This window comes from Dinoponera quadriceps, unplaced genomic scaffold (genome assembly GCF_001313825.1).
Source record: "Dinoponera quadriceps isolate SergipeBrazil2010 unplaced genomic scaffold, ASM131382v1 scaffold1308, whole genome shotgun sequence".
Classification (NCBI taxonomy): domain Eukaryota; kingdom Metazoa; phylum Arthropoda; class Insecta; order Hymenoptera; family Formicidae; genus Dinoponera; species Dinoponera quadriceps.
Window position 1 is genome coordinate 1,108,967 of NW_014555613.1, and position 23,781 is coordinate 1,132,747.

Consider the following 23,781-nt stretch of genomic DNA (forward strand, 5'->3'; position numbering starts at 1 on the left):
TTTAGATTTGCGATAATGGCTCACAATAAAAGAATTGCATTACAACGATAGACGTAAAACACGTTTAACGCCATCCAATTTAAAGTGAAAGCGCCATTTGCTCCAACGTTTGCAAAATTTAATTGAGTACATGTCGAATACACGAAATATTGCATCGAAACAAATGGATGTGGAAGTAGTGTGACAGTATGTATATTTATTTTTTTTAATTTTGTCATGTGAAAACTAAAGGAAAACGATGCATCGAATTTCGCGGCAAAAACCCGTTACATTTGCCGACAGCAAGACAAACATAGCCGGCGCTGTCTATTGTTAAAACTATAATATTACACGTATCGTGAATTCTTTTCCATCAAAAAAGCAATACATCAAACGTAAAACTTTTGATTTATGTTGTCTCGTTCGTCGTGTTTTTATAGGATTACAATATGAAATTGAAAAATATCCATTCGAAATCGAAAGCATTGTTCGGCGCGTATCCATCCGTTCATAACATGTCACGCACGATGTAGCACTAGATTGTTGGAGAGAGTTTCCTCATTTTTCACGAAAATCCTTTATCGTAAAAGAGAGAGGCTCGACATTTCTGAAACTTGAGATCTCGAGAGAAGAACTGGAAGATTTAACGGAAATTACAAAGCTCCCGTAACAATCGCATGCGATTAAAGCTCAACGATTGAATTAAAAAACTTCCACAATTTCCCAACACACAAAGGGAGAGAAAGAGAGAGAGAGAGAGAGAGAGAGAGAAAGAGAGAGTTCTACACTTACAAATTCATAGGATATTATCAGAATACGGAAATCAAGATTCAAGGGCTCTCTCCGAGCCAGCGGAGAAGTATCCGAGAATCCTGGGATCTGAGAGAAGCGGGAAATTTGATACTCCGAAGCGCTTAATACTCTTAATACCCCGAACTAAAAAGACGGGCTCGAGATTCAAGCGGGAAAGTCACGGAAAAATTCCCGCGGCGAAGAGTTCACGGACGCGTGCAACGGCAGGCATGCTGCAACTTTATACGTGGGTGTTGCAACCTTACGATGACTACGACGACAAGTCCTCCGTAACAGGATAACAACTTCTGCGTAGTTTCGCACACGTCGACGAGCGCGATACGCGGCGAGTTATGATAAACTATGCGCGTTAGAATCCTGATCGAGGATCCCGCGCGGCCGGGAACGGATATTCTTGGATTTAAACAAATCGGGTCGCGGGCTCGCCGGCAGACGGGATAAGGACTATAACCGTTTCTCTCGCCGTTATCCAGCCGCCGGCAGCGGTTGCCGCCGTCACGTGGATTGTTTAAGCTAACGGCTTCATAAAGAAATTTCTATTTGGCGAACGTTGGGTCGACGGGGAAGGAGGAAACACGCGATCCCGAACATAAAGCAAGATTTGTTTCGGAGGCCGCCGGACGAATAGTGCTGTATTTATTTCAATTACGTCAGACTAAGAGGGGGACATTCGTCTTCATGACAGCGAGGAATTTTTGAGACGGGGCCGCCGTAAATGGACGCTTACTTAAGAGGGTGCTGCGCCTCGAAATTTACGATGAGTGAAAATACGTGTAGCGCGCGGGAAACGACCGTTCGCTCGCTTCTCGCGACATGCCCTTACGATTCTCGGGCTCATTGTCATTGGACGCGAGCTGCGCACGAGCCGTTGCGTTACCCGGAAAATTGACAGATTGTTCTTGACGCCGGTGGACGACGTAACACGACGAGCGCGAGGTGGACTGATCTTTAAAACATCGCGATCAATCATAGCGATGAATGTTCCTCCGAATCGCTCGTTGTCCGTGAGCTATCCAAATTTCTCGGCTGCGACTCGTAGCGTCCACGAGAGACGGAGACTCCAGGCAGCAAGTAGTTCGACCAGGCACTTCCATTTCGCTTTAAATGCTAATGAACAGGCTGATCCGGCGGGGGTGGCTCGGCTGGTCCCTCGCGATGTTAAATTCGCGCCCGAAGAAAGGACACCGGACAAATGACGGATCTTTTCGGATCAATTCCGCCGGACGATTAACGGGACGGAACGCGCGGATTAGCCGACGAAGTTCCGGCATCCTCGACCATGCCGACTCGCATAGTCGCCGGCGGGAACTTACGAAAGCCGCGACTGTTATGGGCAAAGGTCCGGCGACCAACCACCGATCCATCCAACTCTGGACAGGCTTAAAGCTGCGATAGGGCCGGCGGCTCCAGACGCTTGCCCGGTGTGTGGAAACGCGACTGGCAGTTTCTTCATTATTCACGCGAGATTGCCAATTTCCAAGGTGTCAAGGTGCGCCGATGAAGCAATCCGTGCGGTCCCATGCGGTCGTTTGTATCGACCGAACGTGACATTACCGTGTCGAACGTGTGGCGCGCGGCATCGTCGAGCCTCGCGCACTGAGATGTTCTCGGGAAGAACCGCGCGTCGGGTCACGAAGATGCGCGCTGATGTTTCGCAGAGAGATCGCGCGGGGCAGAGAATATGCTGTAAAATTAACGGAAAGTATAACGGAAAGGATGTTGGATAATAATTGATAACGGCGGTGATTGGGCAACTTATTAATGTAAAAGCGTTGTGGTACTGGTTGTGCAGTATGTAATTTTTTTTTCATTTTTATAATAAATAGTTTAAAACGTTACGTCGATCGTGCTCTTATTGGACGGAATGCGAGCCATCACATTCAATACGTTAGCTATGAGCTGTTCCGTACATCCAGCTAATACGACACCAGTAATCTACATATGGAAAGAGTGCTCCTTTATTTATTAAGTAAGGTATAAACTGTGTTTAGGATTAACTGTGTGACAACTAACCCATGTGACTTCTAGCCCGATCTTCCCTACTGAGGTTTAAATGTTGCTTGTAAGAACACGACGTTATCACAGATTATAACTGCATATTTTTCGACGAGATCTGCAAATGACCTCATGTGTCTCGTGAAAAGAATTTAATTACACGACCGGAGCGGTCGATACTGAGCAGTCGATACATCAGCAAACAATACAATCGGATGGAAGCGTCGTAATTAATGCAGAAGCCGGAGCATCGCTGCGATATTTGCCTCTCGTGCAAAAGTTGCTCGTTTAAGCGTTGTATCGCGCCGGGAAGAGGAGGGAGCGGAGAGGGAATGAGAAAAGAGAGAGGAAGCAGTGTTGAATTTCTGAAACAGCTTAATCGAAACTTTAAGTAGCATTACGAGAGATGTTCCCGCATAATACACCCCGATCAGATTATTTCGACGTAACGAAGGCGTAAGAATATTACGAGTATTCTTGTTAGCGCTCTATCACAAAAGAAGCCGACAGCCCAAACAATATACTGCCGAACGACGTCGTCCGGAGGAAGGTTGAGCTTCGTCTCGAGCATTAACGCGAATGAAAAATGTATAGCTGCAAATTACCTCAATGCGCGTTCGAGTTAAGTGCAATTAGACGCAGTCACGCTGCCATTTCTGTCCGTCGCGTTAGGTTGAACTCCGCCTAATTAAAAGCACGCTCCAATTAGCCCCGGATAACTAGAATATATTCACGGCGCGACAACTATCACAACTTCCGTCCAACTAGGAGATTTCTGATAATATGCGCGAGCCCGTTCACCTCATTTTCGTCTCGACGTCCTACCGTGCGTGGTGTGGTAAGCACGGATAAGTGCTCTGATAAGGGATACGCTGGACCGCGTCTTGTTTTAACTTAATTAAACGAACTTCCCGATAACCCGACGCCCTGAATTAGCCGATAGCGGCGCAAAGAAATTTCTCTCGCAATTTTCCAAATGCACCGCCCAATATTAATTTGAGACGAACTTGGAATAAACACACACATATATGTATATATACATATTTTTTTTTTTGAATATTACTATAAGTTGTGAACTTTATACCGCTGTATTTTGAGAACAAAATGATCAATAATTTCGAAATTTTTGTGTAATGTCTCTATAGTAGTCCTTAACACGTTAATTGCCAATCACGCGATATCGTGTGATGCGAGTTCTCACAAAACGGCCGATCACGCGTTATCGCGTAATAGATATTTAGAGTACATAAATCCTATGTACATAATAATAAAAGCATATAAATAATATATTAACTTATTTTGAGCACAATAAAAACTAACTGAAAAAAATAAAAAAAAAAACGAAATTCCAATTTTCAGCTTGGCAATGAACGTGTTAATATCATAGTAGATTTTCATTAAAATTCTAAGTGCGGTTTAGAAGAAATTAAAAATAGAAATTACAAAAGACACTAACCCATTAAAGGAATACGTATAAAAGATGTTATCTTTAGTTGCGAATATCTCAACTTTCGAATGAATAACCTAGTTATAATCGCGCTAATAATTAGGTTATATTTAAATATATGTATCTATATATAGTGCACGTCTCGAGAAATTCTAAAAAAGAAAGCTCATTCTATATTACAATTGCCTTAATACAAGCGCAATGGATACTGCATCAACGTATCACGTGCTTGACGAGCGCAATTCGATGCGCATCGTGGCCGCAGTATAATCGAAATAATCCACTCAATTTCGTCCGAAGGGAGAGACGGCTGAATGCGCGTGTCGCGCGTTGTGCAGAAAAACTAAAAGCGCGGTTCGAACGTGACGCGTACGTTCGTGTTTGAAGCTAGTCGTCGGCGAGTGCTTCCGATCGGTCTCACTTCGGGCGAAACGTTTTATTGAATTGTCAGATCTCATGAGGCTACGCGATAAAATGTTTTGATATCGCGACGGCCTCGCGCGATCGATACAATCGACACACGCGCGCGCGCTTCACCCCCTCTCGGTCCACCCCGGTCACCGAGACGGAAAAAAAGTGACAACCGCATCGTCTATCCGCCGGCAATCAATTTTCCCCCTCCCCCGACGCCCCGAATTCACTCGGTGACGCGACGGCTTCCGCGCAATTTTTTTCGCGTACACGCAGTTGCAGATGCAATTATTGCCGCAGTGTGTCCCGTACGGACGTCGGGTGAATGCGCGAACTTCCAATATCGGTGCGATCATCTTGCGAAACTGAGACTTCACTGACACGCGTGCGACCCAAATTTGCACACAACGAGGTAGACGAGGAATCATTTTATGCCTATGAATAATAAAGAAATTAGGAGCCTAGAGAGAGAGAGAGAGAGAGAGAGAGAGAGAAAGAGAGAGAAAAGCTAGTGATGATAATAGGATAATAATAGGATTATATGTAATGATATAATATTTATTCGGTATATTATTTATTATTCAATATTATATTAGTAGATTTTAACTTTTACATTATTTTATACACCGTATGTCTTTTATTGACCGTTGTCGTTCATTTTAAATTTCGAAAGAATGGCGTTATTAGGGCGAGGGGGTAATGAAGAGATATTTGTATGTCTGTATCTGGTACGCGCCTGATCAGACATAATGTAATTGCATGCCGAGAATTTGATGTTTGTATGAAATATCGGAGTTTTAAGCGATAACAGACTGACCGTGTCGCGGTTATTGCGATGGCCAACTTGCCCGGCGTTGGTTTACGAGTTTCCGTGCCGCCAATACGTTCGGTCCCGCCGATGAACAGAGCTAGTCACGTGCCATCGATTAAAACTCGCCGTTTCCGGTCCGACGTGCGATTTCATTATTTCCACCGATCTCGATTTGAAAATAGCCATTCCCGTGTACGTACGTACAATCGCGCCGCGTGTGCGTTGTTATTCTGTTTGCGCGTCGGCACACTTTGCCTGTGTTGTCCGGCGACGAGTGCAACGACTGGGAAAATGCACGTATATCAATTGGCATGGATGTGCGGAACGTACGTGTGATTTTGTTATCCCACAGTTGCTCCTATTATCCCGTTCTCGCTCTCTCTCCCCTTTGTATGATCGTCACGCGATGACGAGGCACAAATTCAATAACAAGATATTTCATGCCGGTCAATTAAGGATATGACGTAAAACCGGCTGCAAATGCCGAACGCAAAAGTTTTCAAAGAAAGCCGCTTCATCAAATACTTTTTTTGTTACGTCCATGTGAGAAAAATATTATTCGCGTGTATTTTATACGCTATAAATGCTCTCACGAAGGAAAAAAGCCACTGTTCGAAGAGAGAGAGAGAGAGAGAAAGAGAATGCTACAAAAGACTAAAGGACCGTCTATATTGAAGGTGGTAATACTGCGGAGCAGGAGAGTTTTTTCAGCGGAATCAAACGTAACACTGGAAGTAAACGAATTAGGATCATTCCCATTCCATATGCCCTACCACCGTACTACCAATCAATACGCTGCTCCTTACTTATCACTGCTTACTTCCAATATGAACGCCTTTCGTTTATTATCGTTTCCTTCCAATCTAGACGATCCCCAAAGCTCATTCTGCGATAGCCGTAAGCGTAAGGCAGCAAGCAAATTGACCAACTGCGGACGATTACTCTTGGACCGTAAGAATCCAATTGGTCAATTAGCTCACCGTCTTCGTCTCACTGCATATTCTTACGGCCGTTGGCTCGAATGTTGGCCCCGTGATTTCCGCACTCGCGGTAATTCCTATGCAGACGAACATCCTCGGCACTTAATCGATCCCGCATGCATCGTCGCATCGACGCGTCGGGCCGCTCGATCAGCGAGTGAGCGCAGCGATCGGAAAAATTCGGAAATTTATTTCGCCATATATAACGATCGTTTCATTGACGGGCTGCATTATTCCGCGCGCGCCCTTCGTTTTGCCCTCCGTGGTTGTTTACACGCGCCCCGACGCCCCGCCGTCATCGCCATTGCCGTCGCGTCACAACTGAAATGCGTGCGTAGCACATTACTTAAATTTATACGAGCGGTTACATTCCTCGTCCGCACTCGCGCATGCATTGTATCGTCCAACGATGCGATTTTACGGCGCATATCGCGGATTTTATATCCGGCGGAGCACCGCGCGATCGGAGATGGGAATTTTCGGCCGCTGCGCTGCGGCACCGCGCGCGATAACAAATCGGGGCGTTAATTGATTGACACGCGCGTAATGATCCCGGTATCCCGCGAAGCCATCGGGTTCGCACCCGTATTAACCTACCGGAAGTAATATTATCTAACGCGAACACGTCGACGCGCGATAGCATGCATTATCGCCCTATTATCATCGGGTAGCCGATAAGAGCGTCTCGACACTTCAACGCGCGCACACCTCGACACAGCCGCCTTCGGTGACGTTAATTACCGAAAGTTATGCACGGCGACGGTAATAATCGACCGAAATCCGTTTATCACGGATAGAAAGGAACGGGACTGTATTATCCAGGTAGAAATTTCGAGCAGAGACGGGGAAGGCCTTACATAATTTTTCCCAACTTATAGCCCTGTTTTAAGGTACACCTACCTGATGAAATTTTACAAAATATTGCAAAAGAACAGGAAGGAATTATTGTACTACAGCCGACGTACCGTTAATCATTCGAGTTCTCTCACAAAACTGCGGCAAAAACGAAACGCAAACAATATATATTATTTGTTATTATTACAAGCATATCGCGGTAGAGGGAAATATATTCACGTTCGATATCGCTCTACCCGCCGTCATATTACGTTTTGATTTTCACATCATTGCGTTTGTGCTCCTAGTTTTTCGGACGCTCTTTATTAGCGGAAAATACGAAAATTGAATAAGAGGACACGAGAATGAACGATCGCGTTACGATGCCGCGTCCGGCACCGCGAGAGTTCCGCTGTAAGAATCTCCGGAATTTCCTCCATTGCTCTTCGCGATGTAACGAATGGGCCTCGGCACTGGCCATTTCTCACGCAAATCCACTCTTTACTCTCTTATTACACCATAACTCCTATAGTGTCGCGTTCTAACTCATAGTGCTGTGGGGAAAAAAGAGAAGGGAGGAAAAGAAAGAGACAAAGAAAAGGAGGTGAGAACGTAACCGGCCGCAGTTGGCACGCAAGCTATTCCGGGCAGATTTCAAGTTCGCCGGGCGAGATTCTCGCCTACAAATAGTTCGCCGAGCTTTATTGTTTGCCTCGGGCAAAGGTAAGACAGGACAGGATGTGCTCACACACCCTGAGCCGCTCGCTTCATCCTGTCGCGCGCTCTTGCGTTTGCGTCCTCGCCGCTGCATAAATTACGTTAGCGCCAGTTCATCAACTTTCGCGCGAGCAAACTTTCCGGATTCTCGTTTCGGATTATTACTGGCCCGCGCTGCGGGGTTTTAGCGTAATTGTGAAACCGCAAGCGTTTGACGTCGATAATTTATAAACTAATATTGGACGAAATTGTGCGCGCGTAACTTTTTGCAACTCGCCTCTCGTGTAATAGACGAGCTTGCGAGACTATTGTGCATTTTTTTTTTTAATTCAATTACCACGTCCCTTTTTTTTATTCACTTACCACGGGTATGAATATCTCGTAATTAGCGACGACGACGGCGGGCGATCGTCATGCGTGGCGGCGCGAGAGGTTTCGGAACGAGGGGAAAATCGACGGTATAAAACACGAACGCGCGTTACGAGGATTTCCCGTGAGGAAAATATTTTCGACCAGCAATACACGGTGTTGTTTTTCGATCTCACAGCGATTACCGCTTTCACCAATGGCATCAGGCGATCAGGATCTAGGAAACTTTAAACAATGTTAAGTATACCTGACTCTACAAAAGTATAAAAGATGAATTCTTAAAAATTATTTTTTGGAGAAACCAATAACGTAGTTAAATAAAAATATTTTTTCTATAAAACTTTTGTATATTATATTAGTATCTTTAATATCACAGTAGTTCTTTATTAAAATTTTAAATGTTATTTAGAAAAAATTAAAAATAGAAGTTAAAAATTGAACATTAACATCAAGGAAGATATATAAAAAATTTCATCTTTAATTATGAATATTTCAGCTTCCGTGTGGTCAATCGTTTTCCAATTGAGCTGATAAATTAAGTCATATTTAAATTTATATATAGCGCAAGTATCAACAAATTAAAAAAAAAACTCATTACATGCTACAACTATTTTAATCAACTTCACAGCACTATCGACGATCGTTTATCGTTCTGTATATCAATGAAACGATGTTTTAAATCGAGCAAAACGTTAACGAATGTTACAATATTTAACACGTATATATTTAATTGGACTAAGGACATATTAAAAGTTACAGAAATGATTAATAATATTCGCAACTTAATAAATTATGTGTTAAAACTTATTGTAGACATGTTGTAATTTTCGTTATAAACGTTGCATAGCGTATTATTCGTGTACTAAAAGTGTACTAATTGCACGAAAAATGCAAAATTTTTTTCTTTATCATAATAAAACTTAGTTGTTTTATAATATACAACACAATATTCAAATAACTACAGTACTTTTATGGTAAAAAGGCAAATGTGCATAATATCTCCAAGTAAAATTCTGAAATATTAATAGTAGTAGTCCCGTCATAATCTCTGTATGGTCCAATATTGCAAACATTTTTATTATGATTTTACTACAATATTCTCTCCGTGCATATCGCCTTGTTTTACTTTTGTCCTCTTGCGATAAAAAAACTAACGCTCTTAGAGAGGTTCGCCGTTATCCAACATGCCACCGGAAATATCAACGTTAGGCAGATCAAATTCTGAAAGTTTAGTTTTCTATCGGGTGAAAAATCATAAGAAACGATTCCTCTAGAGATACCATGAACGTGCGAGAGAGAGAGAGAGAGAGAGAGAGAGAGAGAACCTCGCCGTGTGTAGTTCGGAGATTCCTCCTGAGATTCGAAACCACATTACATTACGGAGATACATCGCCCGTAATATTTATCGCGACGCGTTATCGGACACGTCGCGTTTAAATACCCTACGATAACGACGTGGAAATTACAACAGGTGCATTTCCGATCGAGAGATCGCGTCGAGCGCGAGGCACGTTTATTATCCCGATGATCCCGTTTATCTCGAGAGGCTTGAGATGAGACGACGAGCAGGGAGAGAGCGCGTCTTAGCCGGCTGAAAAACCGCGTCGGCAAAGTTGATTAGTCGCGCTAACGAAATTTACGCGTCTTCAAGGGAGTCGCAATATCGAAACGAAGCGGGGAGTGCGGACCGACAGCGGGGGCGGACGGCGGCAAGACGCGGGGAACACGTCGCACTTTAGCCAAGGGCAAACATTAAAGCTCCACAAACTGCTCGCGGCAGGGCGACGGGCCTCGCAAGCGGGGTCGGGAGGCGCGCAAGACTAAGCGCAGCCCCGGTCGTTTCCTGGATGCTTCCGCGTGTTTGTCCGCCTCAAATACGTGCCTTCCACGATGCGCCGCCGTGATGGTGCTTGTGGGGGCGCCGGGGAAGGGGAAGGAAATGAAGACGAGAAGCGGTCGCGCCGTGCTTAGCATCGTTTCACGACTCTGAAATACGAGCGGAATCAATTCGCGACGTGACCATCCCCCGTCGCGATCGCGCCGGAAGCTACCATTAAAAATGCCCCTCGCGAAAGATAATAGGGCTACGCTTGCCAGTTCGAGAGGGAAAATTGAAACACGCTGACATCTTCAAATTCACGTTGCCTTTGACCGCTTCGCGACAGTGTGCATTGCCGTGCATTGATAAAATTTTATTCCCTAGGCATAATAATATCGGAAATTTGACGATATTAGACGCATCATTTCTGAATATTCGCATGTCATGACTACTGCTTTGGAGCATCCTTGCCTGTTCGCGGAGTAATCAGCAATCATGACGCGCGAATATTCAGAAATGATAATTCGAAATTTCCGATAGCATTAATGCACAGCGCTATACAATTAGCGATTTCCCGTGGATTATACAAAATTATCCCGTCCCAACTTCCCCCGATACCGACTCTCTTCCATCTTATCTATAATAGTCTTGTGAAAATTCGTGTTATTTCCTTGCAAATAACTATTTTTTTCAAATATTTGAGGATTGACACTACCGGAAACTATGCCTCAAAAATGACATATCGATGATGCCTAAAGGAAATTGACAAAAATATCAAACAAAAGTACCGAAACTATATTATTTTATATCTTTAAATGTTGTATTTAATGCATATTTTAATAAATGTTTTAATTTTACAATGTATATTGCTCTTTTATTATATTGAAAGGGATTATCTGACTACTTCTTTCCAACCATCTTAAACAAACAAACAAAAAAGTAAGTGAAAATCAGCCAACGGTATTTTTAATTGTAAACTATAAAATAATATTTCACAATAAAGGTATGTCGGTTGGAAGATCAGTAAACTCATGTTTATTGGTTTACGGAATAATCTAACCTTAACTTTTCTTGCTCAGGAACAGAGGATAGATATTGGCATAAGATTCAATTCGTTTAAAAAGTTCAAGGTTCACACTATAACATAGCATTATCAAATAAATTACTTACCGCTGGTATGCCACTTTAATTTTCATAAAAAGCAAAAGCTCAATAAAAACTTCAGTACAGCGAAAAATTAAACGATGCTAATAACATAAGCGAACGCGCTTGTAGACAGAAATTGCCACTTCAGCTTCAACTACTGTCAACCAACACAGTGGGCAAAGTTCTGTCCGACACAATTCAGTACTTTACGGATATAGAATAAATTTTCGTGCTAATTGCGCCACCCCGAAGTTATGAAGGTATGATTATGTTGATTTTTTTCTTTTTGGTTATTCATTCGTTAATAAGCAAAATTTCAATATAACGCAGTTTGTAATTTTTATCGCTGCGTGTAACAAAACGCGATAATTCACGGTAATACATCAGTTTCGGACGTAACGTAAAGCAAAGTAAATATCAGCATACGCAAATTCAATTTTTGGGCTCATAAGTATAATATTTCTCGGTTCGGCGGTACCAAATCGCGCCGGATCGCAGGAACAGCCGCGACGGTGAAGGAGTAACCGATAACGAAAAATCAATAAGCGTAACACGCACCCACGTTTGTTTATCTTCGCCCTAAATATTCCGCTCGTTCGCGTTTAATGAACACGCTCACCGCAGAATTAATAAACCGTTCGTGCGTTCGCGCGCAAAATAGCGAAGTTCGCCGTTTTTCGTCTATTATCGCGCTTTATCGAGGCCGGATTTTCTACTGCGGAAATTGAACACGACGACAAAGCGCGAAAAGAAACGTCTCGTCAGGGAGCTTTCGACGGGAAGAGATAAATAGCGTGTGAACGGAGTTAATTCACGTGACGTTGCCGTCAAATTCTCTATAACCCGCTCTTGCTGAATATTACATTTTCCGTCGACGTTTCCGGCGAGAACGCGACGTCGTCGTCCTCGTCGTCGTGACGAGCGGATTAGAACCGGCACGTAACTTCGATATAGCAGGGTGCCGTGAATTTCATAATTCACGGAAATAAACGCGCACACGCGACTAACGGCGTTACAATTAATAACTGGCTTGCTCGACTACGTGCTCGCGTATTTCGCACATGTCTCCTCGAGACTGCACGCGTTTTCCGCGACGTATTTTCACGGTGAGCGCTTACTTTCGCATTTAATCTCGTTAAAATCGCAATTCCGCGCATTTCACGTGTTCATTAATATATCCGTGTCTTCTGCGGCAAATACGATTTGGCATTTCCCGTCCCGTTAAATCCGATCTGAGACTTTCGCGATATCCACACTACCGAGAATCGCGGGGAGATATGGGCGAAAATAAATTAAACGAATGCTCTTGAGACGATTATAACGGGACGGTTCTTCTTTTCCTCGATTTTAAGACGATTATACACCATTCTAGTGGTTCTTAGTCGCGCTGGAGCGATAATAACGAGCCGCCTTAAGGTATAAGTAGCATTAAACGAGTACTTGAAGAATTCGTTGAAACTTACTTAACTATACATAGATTTAAATAAGACCTAATTATCGACGCAATTCAAAGTAGATCGACCGTAATCCGAGGTATTCGCAACTAAAGACAACACTTTTCATACGTATTCCTCAAGATTAATCGCGGCGAACGTTGTCGGAAATATTCGTATTCCTCGGTACGACGCGTGCTTTCCATCGCGCTCGACGAGAATAATCAATGAACGATGGCGGGATTTATTTTTGCAGGCCGAACCGGCGTTAATGTACGACAGCGTACAGGTGTTCGCGGTGGGATTACGCACCCTGGAGCAATCCCATGCTTTAAGACCCGCCAATATCTCCTGCGAGCTCGAGCACCCCTGGGACGGCGGATTATCTCTCACCAATTACATCAACTCGGTGAGTTTTCATTCCTGCGTTTCCCCCTGTGCTGATACGCAATTTCGATCATATGCCGTACAATGCGCGCGGATTATATGTTATTATTAATTCGGTAATTATATATGGAACCGCGTCGAACGCAGTGAATTTCAATCGTGCAATTCTAATCACTAATATGTACTCTTCCGCGAATATATCAGCGAAATAACATGGTTATTAACGGCCGAAGGAGAGAACGCTCGATGGCGGGCGGGGAAATTGCCATTTCCATAAATGCACGCTCGAGATATTCCGGGAGGAAAGTCTATATATTCATTCTTACCGGGCGCGACGCGCTTATCCGCGCCACGAGGCCGCGATGTTCGCGCCATAAATACACCCGTGGGACGTATTTTAATTTTTCATAACACCGTTCGCATACATCCCCGACAATATCACGGCGCAGCCAGCTGCCCCCCCCCCTCCCTTCCCCGCCGAGACTTCTCGCGGGAATAGGCAGCGTCGAAAGGGAGAAAATCCGCGCCAAGGACTCCCCCCATCGCTCTTTAACAACACCACTCGCCAGATCCGCCCAGAGGTGACACCTCCGAGGGGGAAGATACGTACTGCAGTGGCTTACCGTAAATTACCGCCGGTAAAATCTGGCCGGAGTCCAAAACAAACGATATCCGATATAGTGGCGCGCACTCGTTTCCGCTCGGTTCGTGCAAATATTTAGCGCGAAGGAAACATCGGATATCGCCCGATTCTACGTGCCAAGCACGTAGCTGGGAAGCAACGCCTCGGCTGGAAAATCTCCCCCGCTCGCGATCCTTTTCAAGCACCAGCGGCAGCGTAAAGAGAGAGATCTTGGAAATATCTTACATTTCTATCTTCATCTCATTTCGTCTTTGTGAATTCGCGTTAATACACCGCACACTTTGAGGCCAACAGACGATCACAGGTTGAAACAGGATGTACCAGAATGTTCGGAATATTTGAATACTGTGGGGCAAAATCATTCAAGCAAATTCATCATCAAGCAAAACTCGAGTTGTTGAATTAAGGAAGTTGTAAGGCGAGATAATGATTCAATGAAAAGATAAATGATTCAGTGATGAGAATTCAATGAAATTCGCACTACGTATACATTGAAATATTATCTAACTGCAGTAGGAAGAAATTGGCCATTCGAGAGCTAAGATATTTTTAACTAAAGTTAGCGTTTTTTATACCTTTATATTCCTTGAGATCAGTGTGCTATTTTTAATATCTATTTTTTTTTCAATTTCTCTTATACTAAAGAAAAACTACTATGATGTTAAAGATTACATGTGATATGCAAACATTATACACAAATTTCAAAATTATTGACCATTTTGTTTCGAAAATGCAGCGGTGTAAAATTTATAGTAGTGCTGGGAATATACGTATATGTACATATTTAAATACTTATATACCTCTCCCTCCCCCCAATATTCGAATAATTGGCCCGACTGGCATAATCGACGCGTGCTAAGTTTACGTTGACAGAATACTCGAACGGCTCTTGAGGTGAAGTGGTGTTTTAGACGCACTGACGAGTCGCAGCCAGCATACAATTTCAATTTCAAGAGAACATCGAGAATCGGTGGGGGAGGAATGCGTTTCTATAAATTTCAATCAACGTTTTGCGCGCGAGCGCATGTCACCCGTACGAGACACAAGCGACGTAACGTATAGCACACAACGGCGGATAAATTGTTTAATACCATGATGGACGATTCCAGAGCTGTCACAGACAGAAGCCACAAATCCTTCCGTGATGCTGTACTTCCCCTTTTCAACCTGTACGACATTCTTCCCGTTCCCGTGTCCGACAAGGCGCGATATTCGGCTGCAGTGTTTCGAGATTGATACTCGCAAGAAGACCGCGATATTGTTCTTTCATAAAGCATATTCCGTACGTATAATACATTTCACGCGACATTTGTACTTTATATGCGAATCATTACTCTCGGAAATAACGACATAATTCTGTAATAACTCTGCGGCTGACTTTAAATCGCATTTCAATTATTTACTTCTGTCGATTAATTTAGCGTTATTATCGCCAGCGATTGCTTTGATAAGGAAAAATTGGACAATAATAATATGATATGCACACAATTCATAATAACAATTAATATCCTGCATCGTGAAATAATTTTCGATAATTTCGCACGGTTTTTGTAACGCAAGGGTAATCGCGCGATTGACCTTTTCGAAGCGCGAGGCGCACTAATCGAATCTCTTTTACACACATTCGATCCAATTTTCGTGATTTTCGATCCGGCGACCTTCGTTAAGCAGGAAGTCCGTCGTACTGTCTGGACCGCCGCATAGAGTTCAATTTTCCCAAATTGTACAGACTTTCGTAACCTGGTGTACGTGACTTTCGCGCTGCTTGTTAGGAAACAAAAAGTTCGCACGGTAAATGCGCCGAGAGACCATTGGAGAATTTGAACGCGGATAAAGCAAGAGGGATGAGAAAAGTGGAGGAAACAGAATTCGATGTTGAGAGACGGAGTAGGAGGAGGAGGGAGATGGGAGGATAAAGGTAAGAGAGAAAGAGAGGGAGGGAGGGGGGAGAGAAAGCGAGAAGACGAACGGGTTCCACTTTTGCGCAAAGAAAAGAAAGAGAGAGAGAGAGAGAGAGAGAGAGAGAGAGACGGAACAATAAAAATTGCTCACGGATATCGTCGTGCCGGGGAAGAAAATGATAGCCGTTAGTAACTGCGCCTTTTTTGTTGCGCGGAGGGAGGCTCACTCTCTACTGCAAATTAGTCAAAGCGCCACGGTGGATGAAAGGAAACGCGCGGTGAGCCCGGTAACGCCGACTACAGAGCTAAACCAACCGTCGCAGCGTCTTGAGAGCACGGCAAACATCGCGTGCTCTGTCTCCCTGTCTCTCTCTCTCTCTCTCTCGTCCCACAAGTGAAATAACACCTCACATCTACTTCGGCCAAGGCGCACAATGCACGTGCACGCATTTGCGGCGCGACGTCTTTGCTACCTGCATTCATAATTAGTTAAGTTTGCCGGCGTCTATCCGCGCAGCTGCAAGTTCGTCCTCGCAGCCGGCATCCTCTGCGCAATATCTCTCGCTCCCGACTTCAAACTCGCGTCGTCTCCGGCCGGCCGGCGATCGAACACCGGTGTACACATCTTACGCGCGGCCATTAATTTAATACCGCCGCGACGGGGATTCCAATATCGAGCCCTCTAATCGACCCGAAGATATTCGCGCCGGTCCCTCGGCATCGCCGTCGTTGGAATTCCGGCATAACGTCAGGCGCGCCGGCGGAGTTGGATCATGACGCCGCGCCGAATATGTCGAAATTGAATTAGTGGCGCGGCTCGCGCCGGCCGCGCGAGCACCGGCGGTTCGCCGCTCGGATACGTGTCCATCTTATGTACGACGAAGCCGATAAATGCCACGTGGTGCGCGATACGATTCGCATAAGCGGGCAAGAGCGGAGCGGGTGAACGCGAGCGATCGGTCCTGAATACACATTCGCGGGTGAATGCGGCTATCACGATACGTCGGCGAGCGATACCGCAGGATATAGCGCGAATGACGTGCTCGTCGCTGAATATTCCCGTGACTCCGGAATTTCCTAAAGATAAGAGCGAACGCTTCGGAGCCCTTAACTTATTGAATTCCTCAGACACGCCGCGCACGTTTAACATTGGCCGACCTCGGCGCCGTTGCCTTTTTTCCACGACGTTCTCATCGAGCCGCGAAATCTTCGGCGGCGGCAAGGATACGTGAGATTTATCGCGATCGGGAGGGAAAGTTCTCCACTCTGTTGGCTTCCTTCGAAAAGCGGTCTGGAGTCTGCCAGTTGTTTAATTTCAACCTTTCGAGAGTCGCAGGTTTTGAGGAAAAACACGCGTATCTTCCAGGGGGGAGGAAGAGTGTTGCTAAAAGACACGTTTCTACTGTGCACGGAGGAAGTAAAGTAGGTGTCATTTCTTATAGGTTTTGAGACAACGAAATGGAAGTGGAGTTTGCTGTATATCGACAATATTTGCGTTTATCGTGCGTGTTCAGAAGAGAGCGTACGGTCGAGAGTGGCGACGAACTTAACCTTCGATGCACCTATAATGTCCCATTTCCCTACATAGTCGCGAAAGCTCTATGTACGACAGGGTTAAAGTCGCAAAACTACTTGGCGCTCGTCCAATCACTTTTTACAGCTGGATTAGCTATTTCGCATTGTTCGCCCCCACCCGCCTGTCTTTCGAACATCTTTCGTTCGCAGTGGATTTTGGCACGCACGGCGCATTCTTGTTTGTCTCGTTGGCATTATCCTACTTCCTTAGCCCGATTTAGCGGAGCATCCCCCGAGGCAAGGGCGAATCTAAAGTGGGTCGTCCGATTAAAATCCGTCCACTCGCCAAATTTACCATAAATAACTTAAACGAATATTGCGCGCGACGTAATCCGGACTGTTGAGGCGCCAAGTAGCGGCAGTCCGAGTTTTCGTAAACTCGTAACAAGCTTTTTGCGTAGCCCACTCGGCGAGGAAATTTATGGCTAGACTCAAATATATATATATATATATATATATATACGCGTATATATCCGCACATTTGTACTTGACTTCGTTTAATTAAATCTTCAGCAAGCGCACATTCTATTTAAACTTAACACCGCGGCTCTGCCTTGCGCATCTCTCGTTTGTACAGACTCACTTTCGAAATATTGTACATCTCCGGTGACTCGTAAAGCCAAAGAATCGCGCTCGTGAAGCCAGCAAGATTATAACAATCACGCATAAAGATATAAAAAATATCGCGTCTTTCTTTTCTTTTCTCTTTTTTTATTCTTTTTTTTTTTTTTAGATATACTATAGAAACATGATTTATCCTAAATATATAAAAATGAAAATAAAATAGAAAGAAATATTTCCAGAAAAAAGTTGTAGGGTTTGGAGGAGAACATACTTTGGTAATCTTAACTTCGTTGTATAGTCAATAATTCAAGATCATTTCAAGCTCAATTTCATTTTTTTTTTTATTAAATCGTATAATATTTTTAACACAGATCATTCATCTGTTTATTCTGCATATGTATACAGCCTATTTGTGCATGAAATCGTCCAAAACAACGAATTTCATCAAAATTACCAATAAATTACTACCTTACCATCATTTTACCGTAAATAATCCCCGCTTCGAAAATTATCTGATGATAATTTTACATTTCTATATACAATTATAAATATGTACACTCATTTATCAAAATTTTTCGTTTACAATGTACTCTGTGTACAACAGCGGATTATTTTGTGACAAGCATTAATATGGCAACGACACTTTATGACAGAAAATATTAATATTTCTTTGCGAGCTATCGTAATCGCAGTTTTATCGCGGTAATACGTATTAAATTAAAAAAAAGCCCGTATTTAACTTTGCAAATAAATTGCAGGCCCAGATTTGCATTCGGAAATATAAATTGCGCCGAAATCACGTTGAATCGCGAGCGCAAATTTCCCGACGGTCGTAATTCGCACTGCTTTATCTTCGCTTTGCTAATACGCTGCTGCGCGATCGATAGAGAAAACGGCCGGAAACATATCCGCGTGGATACGTTTGCGGTAAAAAGTATCATGCGGGCGGCTATTTGTGTGCGAGCCTTCTAATATAAATAAACATTCGGCCTGGCGTGCGACGAAAATGGGATCGGAAGCACTGCTCGATAAATCAGCATAAATTTCACAACGCATCTCTCTGCGACCACCCACTTGTTTACGCGCCGCAGCTAATCTCGGAACTAGTACAGATAATTATAAATTAACGAGTGACACACGCGCGAAAGCGCACGCTTGAAGTGATGAAATTTTTAATATACTTCGATATACTTCGATCGCATCAAAGGAAGCTTCAAAATTGCGGTTTATATTTCGAGGCAGTGACTCAGATAAATGTCGAGCGCGGAAAATTAACATCGAGTTTTATATCAAGTTCTCACACGCTTCCCGAGGAGGGAGGGGGCGGCAGGGGAGGCGGGAATTTATTATTTCGTTCGTGAAGTGCGTTGTGATGTAGTTTCAGTTATGACGGAAATTTCGTCGCATCACCGAGCGATGCTAGTCGCCCGTATCGCGCCGCTGTCTTCCACGACTAATTAAAGCATCGTGCCGCCTATGAAAACGAAATTTTCCATGCACGTACATTCGCGCCTTTACGATCCACTGGACAGAAAATTCGTTCATGAAGGCAGCCGGTCCGGCGGGCGCAACAATTGCACCGCCAGTCGGCCTTTTATTACCTTTCTTCATGCATGTATCCCGACCCGCATCTCCAACACCACCGCGATTTCGCCCCCGATTACTACATTTCCACAGCCCGAACGTTGCGACTGTGTCAGCAACGATCCATTCCAAAAATATCCGTTATTCCGTTTGTTCTTTCATATACTTCTAAAAATCTGTTGTTTTCACGCTGATGCCTCGCGTGCCTGTGCATATTACATGGTGGCTCTCGTGAAAAATGATCTTCCGAGGATTTTCGCCAAATTTCTCCACGCATTCTTCCCTTCGCACGGATACAATTAATTGATATCGAATATCAGATTTCAAGACACAGCTTTCACGACAAACACGCATCCACCATTAATTACGGTTCTGCAGCTGGATGTTCTGTTTTAACAGGCGTTTCTTCCTTTGCCCGGACGATGCGAAATACCGGGACGGTACGTTCGAACGCGTGCGGATTCCATGCGTACGTCTGCCAACAACCTCGAAGCGCACTCGCGCGAGTAATGAACCCGACGCTCGTACAAATCGCTCGTCCTCTCCGCCATTACAGTTTCACCCGAAGCGCGGCGATATTTTTGCTGCTTTTTCCGGCGCGCCCGCGTTAGCGTTCTTGCTCGAGCGACCGATCGATGCGGGCGTCTCGATCCGCCGGAATCATTGAAAATCTTGCAATCTCCTCTTCGCGACTACGTCGTCGTTAAAGAGGTTGTAAGATGAAACGAGTTTGATAAAAATTTGCTGGGATCTGCGTATACATTGAAATATTATCTAACTGCGTGTGCGAAAGATTGATTACTCGAGGGCTGAAATGCTTATAACTAAAGTTGACGCTTTACATACATATATTCCTTGAGAGATCGACGTGCTATCTTTAACTTCTGTTTTTACCATCTGCCAGATTAAAAATAAGATTTTGATGAAAAAATAGCATATATAATATTAAAGAACTAATATGCAAGCATCATACGCAAGTTTTCGAATTATTAATCATTTTGTTTCGAAAATACCGTAAAATGCCTAATTTATAATAATTCTCGAGAAATACATGTGAGCAGAGAAGATATTGCAGTAAAAATTGCAAGAGCTTGTAATACCGAAATTATTATCGAAATTACTATGTGTGCCGTAATCTTTAACGATGTATATCATATGTACATATCACTTAAATAATTAATAGAATTAAAATATAGGATAGTGCAGATAGAACGGAAAGTGTAGCCTAGCGACACTTTTATAACAAGCGATTTTTGAACTCCTGCCGGGCCTTAGTGCTGTATCGCGCAACTAAACAGTTCTCTCAACCACAGTATATTTGTTATACAGACCACAACTGGCAGACGGCAATATTTCCTCGGTTGAGGCAACTATATATGAGAACATACTAACAGAACGTTATATATCATATGGGATATGGTTGTGACAATTTTAGATGAGCATATGTCAACAGTACGCAACAAATTTTAACATGATTTCTGATTTGATTTTGTTTCACATACTATTTCTTCTATCGATTTCTTTTATAACGATAGACAATGTTGTTGCAGTGACTACAACAGTTTTCTCCGTGCAGGAATGTAATTTTGCTTGGAAAGTGCTAAATTCATGAGGGGCTCTCTTGACGCGCCACGGTAAATACGACGCTGAGCCTCACAATCTCCTTAAATCGCGGCGGGAAACGCGACGAGAAATTTCGCGCCAACAGCGAGCCGTGTTCATTTTGGCGGTTCGCGGCGTTTCACCGCGTCATTCGATATTCCGTCGCGCGCGCTTGTTTAACCAGGCAGCGTCTGTACTTTTAATGAAAATAAAATTCGGCCTGCGCGAGCTACGCCATATGGCGGGGAAGGGTATTTGTGGGTACTATCGGCCTGGCGTATGTTAAAATTGCGGGCGTGTCGTTCTCTCTTCTACCGCGTCTCGTGTTCCACATCATACCAATCTCCATTCCTCTTCACCTGCGAGCATCCCCGAAGCCTGTGCAATGTTTTGGATGACCGCTTACTGAAATTGCCCTCCGTTATGTTCGCCCGTTACCTACCGGTATCCCATCCCATGCCCTCCGGCTGCTTTTTTCCCTCTCCCTCCACGATGCCCGCCTCCTCCCTGGTATCTCCGCTTACCGTTCTTCTCGTCCGTTAAGCCCGATACGCGAATTCCAATAGACCTTCGTATTATTCTCTCGCAAATAATTCGGGCGCATCGTGTGCCCTTTGACGCGAATTTTCCGTTATTAATGAAAGAAAATCAGGAACCTCTTCGCGAATTGTTATCGCGTATCTGTAGGTATTGCTCGAAACACTAACTCGTTCGGGGCGCCGCTTGTGTGCAGGTAGGATGGGTTAAACCAAACAGAAAAGCCCCGTGTCGTTTTACGAACAACATGCGAAATGTTCGTATTGTTCGCAAAATGGTACAGAACTTTTCTACTCAGTCATATTTAATCGATTCTATCTGCACCCGAGCGGTGCTCTATAAATAACCGGACAACCCTGTACAGGTTGGCTTTGAGATCTGCAAAACAAAGGTCTGTTTGACCGGAAAGCAGATACATTACAAATTCTCCGACGCTCGATTTCGTTATTAACGTCGCTTCGGCCTTTCGTAAAATATCGCGCGAGCGTTATAGATTAATGGGTCCTCGCGCATCAAAGTGTCAACGTCCCGCGGGACGAGGATCCGCGCTGACGGCTCAATTACTTCCGCACAGAGACGGAGATTTTCCTTAAGTGATTAGAATATCCATTCTTCGCGCCATTGCCCTAAGCCGGCTGTGACGGCTCTCGGGATCCTCCGGGATTTAGATAGCGCTCGGACGCGCGTCGTAACGCGCCTGGATTTCCAGGGGGGAGGGGGCCGGCGGATACGGCCGGGCCAAATTACTCTCGTTCTACTTGCTCGCGCGTAACAGGCGGTGTAACGCGATTAATATCGTTCGTAAAAGCGCTCGTCGAGTGGTTTGAAGAGATTACACGATGTAACGCGCCGACTGCTTCGCCTTCGTGCCGGAAGGGACGTAGTCCACCGCGCGCGGACATCGTTTAATCGCCATATACAGCGAGATTATATTGAGATTATATTGGACGGGACGGCCATTCTTCCCGGATACTAATTCGCGAGAGAGCGCGAGACGACGCATGACGCCCGGTGGAATATTGCGAATGCGATCCCGAATCGAGATCCTGATGACGTTCTTAACCCTTTGAGCGCTGCGTTGTCCGACGTTAAGCGTGCGCCGTGGACTGCCCACTCTTTACGAAGAAGCACACCGTGGGCTGCGTATTTTTTTACGAAAGAGCGCAAGTTGAGCAGACTGAATTTTCATTGCAAAATATATTGATTGTAACTCAAATCAACGATGTAGTGACCTCAAAAGCCTTAATAACCATTTATTTCATTAAGCAATAATAACACGAACAATATAAAAGTTTTAAATTATATCTTTTAAATTGAAAATTTAAAAATTTGTTATTGTATGGTAAATCTCAAAGCAGGGTTCAATACATAAGCCAATGTTACATTTTTTTGCATTCGTAACGCGAGTCAGTCCTGCGATTATGTTTAGCGCAAACGGCGCATCTTCGTCGTGAAGAATGTTTATTATTTTCTTTAGTTATGCAGGATGTAGGGAAATGCCTCTCCGTTAACCGAAATGGAAGGTCGTCCGAATGAATTCTTCCTCCTTTAGCCTCTACTCTGTGTGGTGGGTATTTTTGCAAAATATCTTTTACGAGAAGCAGACGAAATTTGATCCTATGGTTATGATCCCACATACGCGTTCATAACCTAAATTGAATGGTTGTGTGAGAACGCATATATGCGTTCATAGCGCTTAAAGGGTTAAGGGTAGTTTACGCCTACTTAACTGGCTTAGTTTCTACTCTGTCGTAGAATTAAGGCAGCTGGTCCGTGACGATATTATTAGGAAAGTAACGGTTAGTACAACGTGAAGAAATTCGACAAATCTGTATTATACAACAGTTATACTCAGCGGCGTTTGCTGGATACGCTGTTAAAATTGGAAAAGATTCCTAAGAAAATCAATTTACGGGCTCAGCTACCTTAAAGGTTTAACACATGGGGCGAGAATTTCGTCTCGGGATGCCTCGCGACGCGCTGCTAACGAACCGCGCGGAAATTCCACACGCGGCTTTCACGGAAACACATAGACAGTCCGCCTCCTTCTCACTCGGGAAACGTCGCGGATGCGCGATCGACGTTATCGCGAACTTGCCCGCGCGATTTCGCACGTGGAGAAATCGCGAGGGGCCGTGATTTTCACGCGACGGCCGATTTTCTCCGCGATTTTTCGGACCCGCGTCACGCTGACGTCGTCGCCGGCAGCTGACCGGTCCTTCCCGGCGAAGGCC

The 23,781-nt window shown here is 44.3% G+C and overlaps 1 protein-coding gene across 1 annotated transcript in view; it reads left to right on the plus strand.

The window, feature by feature from the left end:
- Positions 1-23,781, plus strand: part of LOC106744815 (glutamate receptor ionotropic, kainate 2-like) — a 151,212-nt gene that overhangs the window by 80,648 nt on the left and 46,783 nt on the right. The window contains exon 8 of the mRNA XM_014619856.1: positions 13,011-13,163. Within this exon, the coding sequence (XP_014475342.1) occupies positions 13,011-13,163 (153 nt within the window). The remainder of the gene's footprint in view (positions 1-13,010; positions 13,164-23,781) is intronic.